This window comes from Bombus huntii, chromosome 12 (assembly GCF_024542735.1).
Source record: "Bombus huntii isolate Logan2020A chromosome 12, iyBomHunt1.1, whole genome shotgun sequence".
NCBI classification, from domain to species: domain Eukaryota; kingdom Metazoa; phylum Arthropoda; class Insecta; order Hymenoptera; family Apidae; genus Bombus; species Bombus huntii.
Genome location: NC_066249.1, coordinates 4088262 through 4101745, shown reverse-complemented (window position 1 = coordinate 4101745; position 13484 = coordinate 4088262). Strand labels below are relative to the sequence as shown.

Genomic DNA, 13484 nt, shown 5'->3' with positions numbered 1-13484 from the left:
TGTCTTGCACGCTATACCACACAACCAATTCTTTCAATAAGTTGATTTAATCAAACACATAGGCTTTTGGTACTGTCGAATCGTACAAGCTGTTACTGTAACAAAGCACTATATGTGTCGATCTTCCCAAGAGACTGTTCTATAATTCATTTTATTATATATATAATACTTATTAAATACAATATATTTAACTTTTTATAAAAAAGTAAAAACATCAATTCCCGTTAAATTCCCGTAAGATTTACTATTTATATAAATGATATATTATTTATATAGTACATTGAAATTATAGAATAATTTCAATACTTTCACCTTATATAAACTGAATTGGTTAATTTCATATCATAATTGTTACAAGAAAGAATATAGCCTAAAATCATATTACTCAATATACGCGGGAAATATAATTATCATGAAGGTAACTATCTTATGAAACATTTTTATTATTGTTTAACGATGTAAAGTAGTAAAATAATTTATTATTGGAGTATTAATCTATCATAATAATACTCAATATAATATCTATTTTACTTTCAATTTTGTTTTTATCTTAAAAACATTATATACGACATTTATACACAATTATTTATTAGGTTATTTTCTTTTACAGAAAAGGAAAACAAGACGTCAACTTCTGGCTGAAAAAGAAGCTATTGCTAAAAGCTTAGTTGATAAAGCAAACTCTGTGAAAAATCCCTTAGAGCCCTTAAATTTCTTTCATAAATATATAACAAAGGATAATCAAACTATTGAACTCTCTTGCATGAAAGCCATAGATGCACAACCTAAATGTATTCTTTGGATTTTTGATATTATGGAACGTAATATGAAATCTCTGTATGAACAAAGTGATTGGGGTTGGGATTTAATCGCCAAACAAAAACAATTAACAGAGCCAACAGCTTGGTATTTAGTAGCAACTTCCAATGAGAAATTTGTTGGGTTTTCTCATTTTCGTTTTGATATAGATTATAGGGAAGAAGTACTGTATTGGTATGTAGATCTTATACATACATTTATAATTTATAGAAGATGACAAGTTTTATTTTATAATTTTTTTTCTATAATTGTTTTTCAGTTATGAAATGCAGTTGGAATCCACAGTACGACGAAAAGGACTTGGCCATTTTATGATGTCTGCTCTTGAAGCTATGGCATCAGAAAACAAGATGCGTAAAGTAGTTCTGACTGTACTTAAACTTAACCCATCAGCTATGCAGTTTTTCTATTCCCTTGGGTAAGTAAGATATAATTTATAAATATATAGATATAATTTTATTGGGATATAAAAACTAATAACTATACAACAGAAAATTAATATAAGGAAAATAGATTTTTACACATTTAACTTTATTACAGAATTTTTAATACTTAGAATGTACATACATACATACAGATGTATAAAATTACATTTTCTAAAGTAATAGTACGACTAGCATGGAGATGTAATATCTTATAAAAACCCACATTTTATTTTTCAGTATAACTGCAAGAATATGTTTCTGTATTTTTGTATTCCTATTTATAACAATATGAATAATAATAATAATAATGATGATAATCAATAATAATATCAATTAAATATCTATGGTAATGAACAAAATTACAAAAAATATTTTATATTTTTTTCTGTTGAATATCATAATTAATATCTTTCTTGATAAAAAGTAGATCACAGTAAGAAAAAGTATCTTATGTAAAAGAGGATTTATATATGTGCCTTATACAAGTTATAGTTCTTGTATGCATGAAAAATTTCATAACAATACGGAATTAAAAGCATATAAAAATAACGGTATCCACTAAATTGTAATTGTAAATCATTTTTTCCAACTGATATTGTTACAGCTACAAGATGGATAAAACCAGTCCACCAGCATCTGATCAATTGGATTATATCATTTTGAGTAAGGCCGTTGATAGTGGAACAATGAGCAGAAATCTTAATTCTTTTTAATGAGTCTAAGTGATCATTAAATTCTACGTTTAAGATTGTGTCTTGTGAAATAAGATTGGTAATATTTGGTGTGGACATAAATTAACAATAGGCGATTTCAACGATGGTCCTACATTATGGAATGTAAGTGGAGCTTTACTAATAACCCAATCATCTACATAATTAAGAAATTTTGTTAAATCAACTTCTATGGATTCGGAAACATTAAAATAACGCAAATAAGAATTATCATTCCAACACATGTCTAAAGCTGCTTGATGTAAAACCATTCCAATACCTTTACCAGCTCCTTCTGGGATAGGAAATACTCGAAAGTTAACAACGCTTAGATCCGCAGGAAAATCGTAACGAAGTGGCGAGAAATACGCATTTAAATTAAAAGGTAAAGAATTATGTGGATGCATTGCAATTATAGGGTGTAATAGTTCTTCTGATGCTAAATGGCCATATAATGAGAGTACACCTGATGGGTGATTTGTTGGTGGTGTCGAAGATATACAAAAAGACTTCTTTTTTTCGAGAACAAACGTGAATATATGATTTGTTAACAAGTTATCAGTTATACCTTGTCCAAGTCCTCTGTTATCATCTTGAAGTAATCGTCTATCCTGCATAATCTGTATAAAAATATTATATATGTACAGTGTGTATATATTATATATTCTTACACGAGTGAACGATATATTAGATACATACTTCAATTTGCCCAGGTGCCATAGAACTTACACCTAATGGTTGTGCTGTTACAACTGTTAGTCGAAGCTTCTTATCTTCTATGTATGTACTTGACGCCATTGGGTAATAGTTTCCTTGTGTAGGAAGCTTTGGAAATCTTTGACGCTTAATCATCTAAATAATAATCATTCTCTTAAACATATTTACTAGTGATGATGGAATATTTTAGATATTTTTACTTACATTAAGGCCATTTAGATCTGTATAGAATTGGTCTCCTGAAGCTATATCTGTACTTAGTCTCATAGCAAGTTCATAATTTTGCGTTTCTGATATGTTAATTTCATTATGAACACGTAAACCAAGTCCATCAGTACCAGGAGAGTTGTATAATATACAAGTATGACGTACATGTGCAAATTCTACAAATACTTTAGATACAATGGGTCCAGTTATTAAGTGTATAATACATTTATTGTCCATATATACTAAATCTGGTTCTGCTTTATCAGGTAAGAATAAATAAGCTCCACTTTTATCTTTACCAGAACCTCTGGTACCATATTTAACAAATTCTAAATGAACAGGTACTGTTATGTTAGTGACTCTTAAAGCTTTCAGAAGACCTGACTTTCCAAAAGATGCAGATAATTCTGGTCGTTGTGTAATTGAAAATTCTTGTGCATTTGGTATTACTTGAATTTGATTAAAACCTGGTATTTTTGGGAGGTTTATATCTGTATTAAAAACAGTTATGTTCGCAACATGCACTTCCCTGCATATAATAAATAGTAAAAAGTTGAATTGTAAAAATAAATATTTAATAATTTAAAAAATGAAATTACGTACGGTGGAAACGATGATTTCGACAAAGCGTGAATTACGTATGTTGTAATACCAAATCCAGGTACAGTAACCAAGAATGATAACTCATATCTAGCAACAGTTAATGCAGCTGGTCCAATCCAAATTGGAGAAATTTGACATTGTACTGGTTGACCCATACGATCAGTAACTTTAACAAACGGAGTGGATACGACCAATGTCTGTACTTTCGTTCTTTGTCTTGGAATAGAATTATAAAGAATAACTTTTTTTAAAGGATTTTCCTCTCTTAATATTAGGACATGTTTGTCTCCTACACTGGTATGGCGCAATCTAAAGCATTAAAACATGAGTTTTTTACAATTATTATTTTATTTATTTTTAAAAATTATTATTTTTCATAAAATATTCATAAATTTTTCTCAAACCTAGATTCATCAAGTGAAATATATACAGCATCTACATTAACAGAAGATTCCTGTGGAGTTTTTAATAAATGAACCACTGATTGTTGTAATACATGCGCAGAATTATTCAAGGCCATTATCATCTTCTTAGCATAATCTATAACAACTTCATCTCTGGCAGTTCCAGTAATACCATCATGATGTTGAAACAAAGAATGCCACATTCTTGCCTTACTTAAACGTTGTGCAAGAGTACCTTCCACTAAATTGTCATTACCTTTAGTCCAAGCTGTAGTAGTTAATATTTCCGATGCCCTTAGTAAACTCAATAATACACGATCTAATCGTTTGTGAAAAGGCCTAAAATGTATTTAATAAACATGTTGTTGATAGTTTACTATGATTAATTTTAATTTGAGTGTACCTTGATGTATAATATCCGCTCCAATAATGATCATCTCTGTCGGAATATGTGAAGAAATCGCCAGATAAAGTAGGAAATTCGTTTAAAGTGTGTTTTTCCCTGATCGCATCAAAGTAGTCGCTTAACGTTCCAAATTTAATTTGAACGTTCATTTGTGAGTTTTGATTCATATAATCAAAAAGTTTCTGATAATTATTAAACTGAGCATCCCACTCAGTAAAATGAGTATACCTAAAATCATCTCCTAATGGTACTAATACCACATCAGTTTTGAAAAGCTGAGATTTTTTACGGTACTGATCCAATAAGAGAGCAGCTCTTTCTGCAATATTTGATTTAGTTATGGCTCTTGGAGCTATTTTCCATGGACAACTTAGTCCAAAATTTTGCAGTCTATAAAAGTCAAATTGACAACATATTTTTGGATCTGGGCCACAAGTGTGTGGCACATCATAACTATAAAATGGCATTACATGTGTAAAGATTTCTGTCGATCCATCATTATCCCATAATTGTCTCCAACGAAATTCTAATTGTTTTCGTTTAGCTAATCTTTTTTTAACTGAATAATGAACTCTTTGTATCAATACATTTTCCAATCCTGCCTTTTTCAACAGATATGGCATAGTTGGAGAAAGACCAAATGGATCAATAGCCCAACCTGAATTTGGTATATAATCTAAATTATATTTTAACCATTGATGACCCTCTGTAAGTTGTGTAAGCTGAGACGTCCAATGAGAAACAGATTCATCTGGCATAACCCAACCTCCTGATACAATTTCTAATTGACCATCATGAATCAAACGTTTAACTAAATTATGAGTTATCTTAGACTGACTTTCCCACCAAAGTTGAAAGAATGATATCTCTGCCCAAATAAATTTACGTCTTCTGTCTTCTGCTAATTTTGTTACCATATTATTTAATATATTTTGTGTTTGAAATGCATAGTATTTCTCAAAGGTACTAAGCCAACCAGGATCATTATGAGAATGTGGAACAACAAATACTTTCAGCTTTCTATTTGGATGCCATTGTTTCTCATCATATGTGATATCCCATCCTTGTTTCCAAACTCCACCATCCACATTATCAAACTCTAATTGCCTATATATCTCTAACATTTGAATATCAACTTCAGGAATTTTTTGTATGTTAAAATTGCATTTAAGTACTTTTCCTAAATGGGAAGAACTAGATGACATAGGTTGATCAGGACGATTTATAGAATGGTCTATAGGTACAAAATGTTTTGCTTCAGCCACTTCCCTTAAAGCATTCATAACTTCATGATGCTTATTGAAATCTTTTTCTAACTTTGCTAATCTATTCTCAAAGTGTAGCCATTGATTCTAAAAATATAAAACAATAAGTTATTTTTGTTTATTATATATAAATTATAATCTATGGATATTTATTGAATAACTTACATCATTAACAGAAAGTTTAGACCCTTGTCCAGGTGGAAAAAGTGTTAAATCCATTATTAAATATATCATAACACAGCAGGCAAGAATTAAGCCTGCACTGATGATTGCTAATGTTTTCCTAGTCCTCATTTTGACACATTTATTTATTTAAATATACCGTTGTTCTTAGATGAACTAAGCTATCAATAACATTTAAAGATTAAATCTTTCTGGTTTCGAAAAAAAATGTAACTTTCTTTAGTATAAAAACTGGATCTTAACCTTATATGTATGTTTATTTCAAAAATTACATATTTATTTTATTTCATTAAGAAACTAGATATCTTTACTTAAAAAGAAAAAATTGAAGAAATATAAAATTCTGTTCATTCACATAAAATAACACATCGACATTACATTAATTATTAATATTACATTTCTTCAAGATTACACTGCATGGTCTGTATGTGACCTCTTGCAACTACCGCCGTCGCCATATGTTTGTATGTAGTCAAGTATACACATATGAAAAAAGGTTAGACCATATGCGGTTTAAGGCCTAAGATAAAGTATAAAGAGTACATGTAGTACATATAGGATAATATATGTTTACATTATACGTATGCTAATAAGCTATAAACAGTAGATGTGTATTTAAATTTCTTTTGGTTTCAGTTTTTCATATTCAAAGCATACTTAAATGTACTTTTACCACTTACCGTTTATCAATCATTCCTGATTTAATTTTCTTATATTCTTTTGTAGGAAAAGCATAAAAAAAGGTAATTATTTAATTATAAATGAGATATTACGAAAAGCATTCAAAATGAAAAATCGAATTTGTTATCGATAATATTAATAAGCATATTGAATATCGATATATTGAATACGAAGATCGATGTTTCTCTAGATTTATAGTAATTCATGTTTCTTTTTATTCATCAAATATGGCATCCTAAAATGCAAAACATGACTCAATAAAATCGAAGCAGAATAAGCAAGTTGTTACTGACTTAATAATATACATGATTTTGCATTGTACAGTGCGCTCTTTTGTAGGTTGCATCTATTTGTGCTTCTTGTGTTCGTAATAGTAAGACAGTTTCAGTGACAATGAACAAGAATCTCGCAGATATTTGTATTTACAAAAGTATAGAAGATGTTCAATCTAAGAAATTTATATACAATAAGTTGTTGCCTTATGCAGACGAAGTAGAGACAGAAACACAGGCTTTATTAGCCGAAATTAAAGCAAATTTAGGGCGTGCTGTTATGTTTAATGAAATATGGCCAGGCTGCTATGTATGGGTTACTAAATTAGGCCAGTGAGTATATTCATTTATATTATTATATTATTTGAAAGAAAGGCAATAATTACATTTTAATTATACTGCTTATTTTAGAAAATATATTTGTAATCTGGATTCATGAATATTTTTTCTAGTTACATAAACATGTATGGATTTAACTTCAGCAAAGAAGATCACATCTTGCTTATAAAGTTATTATATGAACTGGTTACAGTTTCAGAAATACCTACAGCTTCTACATTTCAGTGTCTTATTACATTACTAATGTTGTTAAAGTAAGATGATTTAACTTTTATTCATAATATTATATAGGATTATCATTTGTTATAGGAAATCAATTTCACATGTTTTAATATATATTTACAGAAAGAGGAAATTTATATCTCCTGATGAATTGAAACTGCCATGGCGACCTCTTTATAATATGATTCTTCGTATAATGAAAGCAAAAGAAAATCGTCCTGAAATGTACCATATTTGTCATCTTTTTGAGAATACAACAGAATCACTTATTGTATACGCAAAAGTTTATTTTCCTGTAAGTGAATATTTTTCTTAAGTAAATTAACAAAAGAATGAAAATTAATCCTTTATAATAGTTAAGTGCAACACAGGAGATATTAGATGAATTAAGACCAACTTTATGCCTCACCGATGTCATAACAATGTCTCAAAGTATACAACTGTTACGGTGGTTTTTACCAGTACAATTGCCTCCAAAATACCATTCAATTGGATATCAACTATGGTTTGAAGAATTTATGAAATTATGGGAAATATGTCACAATGCACCAACATGGGAAAATGAAATGATGGAGTTAATGGCAGCAGTAGCTAATTATAACATTGGATACATTAATTGGGAACCTTATATACCATTGATGTTCACTAGATTTATACGGTGCTTAAAATTACCAGTATCATATAATAAAATACAAAAACATCATGAAATAGATGCAAATTCTATAACAATATGGATAGTAGCAGTTCTGGTAAAATTTTATTGAAAATTAAAGAGTATATTTAAATAAAATATCGTTTCATATATTGTATAATGTTTTTAGGGAAATGGTTCAAGTGCTCAAACATATCTTGATAAGTTTTTGAAAACGATAGAAACATATTTTCATCCTGCTAATAATGGTTACTGGTTGAATATATTAAAAGAGATTCTTATGAAGCTTTCATTTTATTTTATTACGCGTTTGCACAAGTGAGAATCAATAACAAGTTTTATAATTAATTTTTACAAGTATTTATAAATTTATAATGTATGTCTTATTTATATTATAGAGAAAGGTATGCTGAGCCAACTTGGGAAACTCCCATTCCTGAAGAGTATAAATTAACTGATAGTCATGTTGATGCATTTGTCAAAAGTATGTTACCAGTAACTATGGCATCAATATTTAATAAATTAAGTGTTAATCATGCATCACAAGCTTTACAATATCTTGCTACTATGAGACCCAATTTGGTTATTCCATATGTTTTGAATAGAGTGTCTTCTACATTGGATTCTCTCACAATAGAATCATATAAACTGATTGCTACATTGAATTGTATGGAAGCTATAGCTAGGCCAATGGCAGAAGGGTCTAAAAATGTAAATACAGGTGTGGATTATACTCTTCTGGCTACTTTTTGACATGATTTACTATTTATTTTACATTTTTATGAATTATAAATTTCTTTTGCAGACTATACATACCCAGAAGGACCAAGACATGTTTTACCACTACTTTCTCTGCTTCTATCTAGCATTGATCCAAATAATCCAGAAAAGTGCTTTTTAGCTTTCCGTCTTATCTCAGTTTATGCCTGTTTCATACCTATTGTGGATACTTCTAAACCAATCACAGCAGTAGGTGAAGAAGATAAATTAGATTATGAAACAGCGTCTGGATTTGAAGATTTTGTTTTACAATTTTTGGACAAGATATTTTCTTTCATAGATCACAGTTCTCTAGAATTGGTTAGATTAGAAAATTCTGCTGGTGGCGAGAAAAGTAAATTAGAAAAGGTCACAGAAACCGTTCTGTATAATGTGTGCATGATCCTGTTAATGTATATTAATGATGCAATATTTAAAAAGGCTTTAGATAAATTATGCACATTTATAACTCAACGTACACTCGAAATTAAAGTTGCTGGGCAGTTGGCAGCTGGTTTGTGTCGAGTATTTGCCCAAGTTAATGGCAAAGAAACTTTGAAAACATTATTGCCTGTACTTTCACAAACTATCTTAGATATCACGGGCGAAAGTAATGATATTATTAAGGAAGAACATGTGGATGATCGTCTTTTATATGCAATGTTGCTTTTATCTGCAACTGTTACTACAACAGGGAACAATTTACTACCTTATATAGATACACTCACAACAGTTCTTGACCGTGTAGTGATTTTAAACTCTAGAGAAGGAAACAATTTAGCTTGTATATTATTAAAATCAGTCCTTCATTCATTATCTACTATGGTACCATGTCACTTTACATCTACTGATGAAATAAAGTACTGGGGTCAAGTTCTGGATATTAGTAGCTTAGATGTCAAATGGTACATTCCTGATAAGACAGAAATGGCTGCAATAAATCGAATATTTTTAAGATATCTTATTCCTGAAACAAGTAAATTAAAGACATATTGTAAACGCTTGATCACATTAAGGAGGTTAACTATTGATCACTTCTATATAATATTTAATGATAATATTCATTAAGAATAGGTGAAATAAAATTATTATATGATTTTAGAGAAGAGTTACTGACTAGCTTAAATATTGTAAGCACCATTATTGAAGGTTGTGAATCTGTTTTACCTATATATGAAGGGAAACCATTAGATTTAGTGAAATCGTCTTTAAAATGGCAACCTTTCAGGCCAACACTTGGTATGAAACATGAAATATTAATGCCTAATGGTAGTAACGTTAAACGTTACATTGGAACACTTATGAATAAATTGCAAGGTATAATTCTTGAAAATACAGAGGGCGATACAAAAAGTTTATTTGTTTTGATAAAGGTATCTGTTTAAATATACTATTTAGAGTAATAAGTTAATAAAGAATATTAAACACATTATAAAATTCTTTTATTCTAGATTTGGGGCTATCTCTTATTAGGACCTGCATCTGTTACAACTAATATTGTAAATTATAGAAATATAAAAAGAGCGCACAAAATGATGAAGGACATGTTAGTAAGAAAAAAGGGAATAATGGGATCCTTTGTATTGCTATGTGCAGAAATTCAACACAAAACTCGTTCATATTTACAGTTTTTTAATTTAACTGAAGCTCATAAAAAAATAATGTTAAAATTATTTAGATTGGCTACTAGCAGGTACTCTGACGTGCGATGTCAAGCTCAACGCGTCCTCTTGCGGGCTTTCCATCATTTGACGTTGTCATCTAGAATCATTATTCCAAAATTACTTGATATATTGAGGGCGGATCCGGAAGCAGATCATGATGCGTATAAGGTAAGAACGACAACAATCATGACAAGCAACGTTTAATACAATTTTTTTTAATACTTCATTTTATCTTACATAGGGAGCTCTGAATATTTTAGTTGATTCTCAAGAAACAATTATCGAACATGATTGGAATAAATTGAGAGATTTATGGACAACTTTGGTACTTTCTAAACCATGTGAGAAATTATCTATAATTCGCTTGAAAGAAGATGTTGTGAAATATATAAGTAAACAATTTACAACGATCGCTATTACGTTTGAAATACCGAATACATGTTTGGAAATTGCAACAGCTTTATGGAAGACTAATCCTCAACCTACTTTACCTCAGCCCACAGAGGATGAAATTGTGGAAGGTTTAAAAATTGCACAAGCATTTAATGAAAGTAATTTGGCATCTTATAATGGTTTAATAAATGATCTCTTAAATGCCCTTTTGGAAAAGAATTTACATTGGAGACATCGTTTAATGGCAATAGACTTTATTCGACATTTAGTTCACCCGGAACAAATTTATCCACCAAAAGTAGTTCGTTACTTTGTAGGAGCATTAATACACGATTCATTAAGTGAAAGAAATATTGCTCTTCGTGTAGTTATATGTATGTTGCAACAACAAAAAAGAGAACACCCAAAGGTAAAATACTGAAAAAATTTATTTTGCAAATATTTTTGGTATAACTTAAACACAAATTTTTTAATTTCAAGATAACTATTGATCCACCAACATCACTAGAACAAAATGAATCATCAGAAAACCAATCTGTGAATTTCGAACGAGGGCAAAGACCAGACAATGCTTGGCTCCAATATAATTTCGAAACTCGGCCCTTGACTGCAGAGCAGTGGGATGAACCTAGATTTATTCATAAGCCATATCTAGGATATTACACATGGCCAAAAAAAATTGAAATGTATGCGCCGACACCTCAACAACCATGTCTAGATCCAAATGTACGAAAATTAACAGATCATGAAAAAGAAATCGATCTCTTTTTTAACGATTTGCAGAATATCAAAAAACTCATAAAATTTTATAGTCTTGAAACAAAAAAGGACAATGACAAATTCAATTATTATAAATATCGTCTTTTTAAAGCCCTTTTTCGTAATCATGGGATAGTATTCCTAAAAAATTTTCTGCCACATTTACATGAGTTAGTGAAGGATAAACAAGAAAGTAGTCAAAGGTGTGCAGCCGAGATTATTGCGGGAATCATTAAGGGTTCAAAACATTGGCCATTTAATATGGTTTGTGAAATGTGGGATTCTTTATTACCGGTCATAAAACTTACCTTAATTAATATGACACCAGAAACTCTTGAGGACTGGGTCCTTTGTTTTTCCACAGCTCAACAATGTAGAGATCCAAATAGACAACATTGGTTACTGGAGCATTTGATGGAAGAAATTTTTGTTAGCGAATCAGAATCGTCTTTTATTGAATCGGGACGATTGTTTATTTTACAAACGACTCTTACTGAACAACTATGGCGGGTTTTGGAATTATTACAACGTTTGTTGAAACGGATAGAAGATAGATTATTAGAAAATCCATTTGAAAACGTGAGAGAACGGTTAAGTTCTGTTTTAGTAACGGTGTTCACAAGTTTAAGAACTTCAAACAATCAGTCGGTACCGCAAATACAAGATTTCTTAAATAAAATAGTGCCAAAATTACAACCTCTTGTAGATGAAAATGCAACGAAATTCGACAATGATGTAAAAAATCTGCCTGCACATGTATCTATTGTTAAATCGAACGATCTAAAAGAAATAGGAATAAATGAAGAAGAGAAAGAAAGAGCAATTCGATTACTTAAGACAATTTGTAAATGGATTGTAGATATGAATCGTCCATGGTATGGTTTACCGCCAGAATTGTATCAAATATTTCCAATCATCTATCAGATGGAAAATTGCGAAACAGATGAAGAATTGAAACAATCGTGTACATCTGCTTTAACAATATATGCACAAGCATTCACATTGCCGTGTAATATGCCAGTAGCTTTAGAAGCAGTAGAAAAAATGTCAAAGCATGTATCTTGGTGGACAAGATCTGCTTGTTTGGAATTCCTTCAAGCTTGGGTATTTTACAACATGTGTACATTTTTAAGTAATCCATCATGGGTTAATTCTGTTAAAGATATAGTTTTACGTTTATTAGAAGATGAACGAGTTGAAGTAAGAAAAACTGCTGGTGAATTACTTAGCGGATTAGTGCATTGTATGTTTATACCCGAATTAGAATCTTTATTGGTAAATATATTTGAAATATTTTTATGATAATTATTACCAGCAGTTATATTTATAGATTTAATATATATAATTTTCATATTATATATAATTCATAATATATATAATTTCATAATATATATAATTTTCTAATTTTTCAGGATGAATTCAAGAGAAAAGCAAATATTAAATTATGTAAAAAAGAAGCTTTGAATAGTAATAAGGAAGAAACAAAAAAGAATCTAAAAGCTGATGCATTACGTATTCGTCATGCAGCTATAATAGGAATGTGTGCATTTGTACAAGCTCATCCATATGATATACCAAAATACGTTCCTCCAATTTTTGAACATCTTCGTGCTCATATGAATGATCCACAACCTATACCAGTTAGTATCCAAAATAAATTTGAAACATGATACAATAATTCATTAAATAATAAAATTCCTCTGAGTTACAGATGACAATTAAAGAGACTTTGGATGATTTTAAAAGAACTCATAATGGATGGAGGGGTGTGGAGGAGTATATGCAACATTTCACAGAAGAGCAATTATCTGTATTGCAAGATTTAATAATGCCACCATCCTATTATGCCTAACAGAAAGTTAACATTTTTATTATATAGTAAAGAATTTTTTAGTAATAATAATATAAAAGTTGTGTATATGATATTTAACAAAAAATGTATTGGTATTTCGCTGTGAAAATATACAAGATATAATATAAAATATACAAAAGAAGCCATATTTG

The 13484-nt window shown here is 29.9% G+C and overlaps 3 protein-coding genes across 4 annotated transcripts; 2 read left to right on the top strand and 1 right to left on the bottom strand.

The window, feature by feature from the left end:
- Positions 1–269: 269 nt before the first annotated feature.
- On the top strand, positions 270–2198 carry LOC126871632 (N-alpha-acetyltransferase 40). The gene is made up of 4 exons (XM_050630639.1): positions 270–418; positions 611–993; positions 1079–1237; positions 1849–2198. Exons 1-4 carry the CDS (start codon positions 413–415, stop codon positions 1955–1957), a joined length of 657 nt encoding a protein of 218 aa, XP_050486596.1. The 5' UTR covers positions 270–412; the 3' UTR covers positions 1958–2198.
- LOC126871620 (alpha-mannosidase 2) lies at positions 1315–6398 on the bottom strand. The gene is made up of 7 exons (XM_050630612.1): positions 5722–6398; positions 4289–5643; positions 3886–4224; positions 3482–3790; positions 2876–3407; positions 2654–2806; positions 1315–2574 (listed from the first exon to the last, which is right to left on the bottom strand). Exons 1-7 carry the CDS (start codon positions 5848–5850, stop codon positions 1987–1989), a joined length of 3405 nt encoding a protein of 1134 aa, XP_050486569.1. The 5' UTR covers positions 5851–6398; the 3' UTR covers positions 1315–1986.
- Positions 6399–6458: 60 nt separating this feature from the next.
- LOC126871619 (proteasome activator complex subunit 4-like) lies at positions 6459–13474 on the top strand. 2 transcript variants are annotated; one of them, XM_050630610.1, is made up of 13 exons: positions 6459–7025; positions 7145–7285; positions 7377–7548; positions 7610–8002; positions 8075–8223; positions 8304–8626; positions 8711–9683; positions 9767–10037; positions 10116–10496; positions 10570–11130; positions 11202–12755; positions 12893–13120; positions 13192–13474. In XM_050630610.1, exons 1-13 carry the CDS (start codon positions 6814–6816, stop codon positions 13330–13332), a joined length of 5499 nt encoding a protein of 1832 aa, XP_050486567.1. In that variant the 5' UTR covers positions 6459–6813; the 3' UTR covers positions 13333–13474. The 2 variants fall into 2 exon arrangements, with proteins under 2 accessions (XP_050486567.1, XP_050486568.1); XM_050630611.1 differs by having other exon boundaries at positions 6881–7025; positions 7104–7285.
- The last annotated feature ends 10 nt before the right edge of the window (positions 13475–13484 follow it).

What these genes read in the sequence shown, in the direction of transcription:
- LOC126871632 (XM_050630639.1), top strand. An exon ending in AGGGAAGAAGTACTGTATTG is followed by an intron (nt 994 to 1,078) that starts GTATGTAGATCT and finishes ATTGTTTTTCAG; the next exon opens with TTATGAAATGCAGTTGGAAT. An exon ending in CAGTTTTTCTATTCCCTTGG is followed by an intron (nt 1,238 to 1,848) that starts GTAAGTAAGATA and finishes ATATTGTTACAG; the next exon opens with CTACAAGATGGATAAAACCA.
- LOC126871620 (XM_050630612.1), bottom strand. Translation starts at nt 5,850, where the DNA reads ATGAGGACTAGGAAAACATTAGCAATCATCAGTGCAGGCTTAATTCTT. An exon ending in TCGAAATCATCGTTTCCACC is followed by an intron (nt 3,408 to 3,481) that starts GTACGTAATTTC and finishes TATTATATGCAG; the next exon opens with GGAAGTGCATGTTGCGAACA. An exon ending in TGGCACCTGGGCAAATTGAA is followed by an intron (nt 2,575 to 2,653) that starts GTATGTATCTAA and finishes ATTTTTATACAG; the next exon opens with ATTATGCAGGATAGACGATT.
- LOC126871619 (XM_050630610.1), top strand. Translation starts at nt 6,814, where the DNA reads ATGAACAAGAATCTCGCAGATATTTGTATTTACAAAAGTATAGAAGAT. An exon ending in ACATTACTAATGTTGTTAAA is followed by an intron (nt 7,286 to 7,376) that starts GTAAGATGATTT and finishes ATATATTTACAG; the next exon opens with AAAGAGGAAATTTATATCTC. An exon ending in GTCTAAAAATGTAAATACAG is followed by an intron (nt 8,627 to 8,710) that starts GTGTGGATTATA and finishes TTTCTTTTGCAG; the next exon opens with ACTATACATACCCAGAAGGA.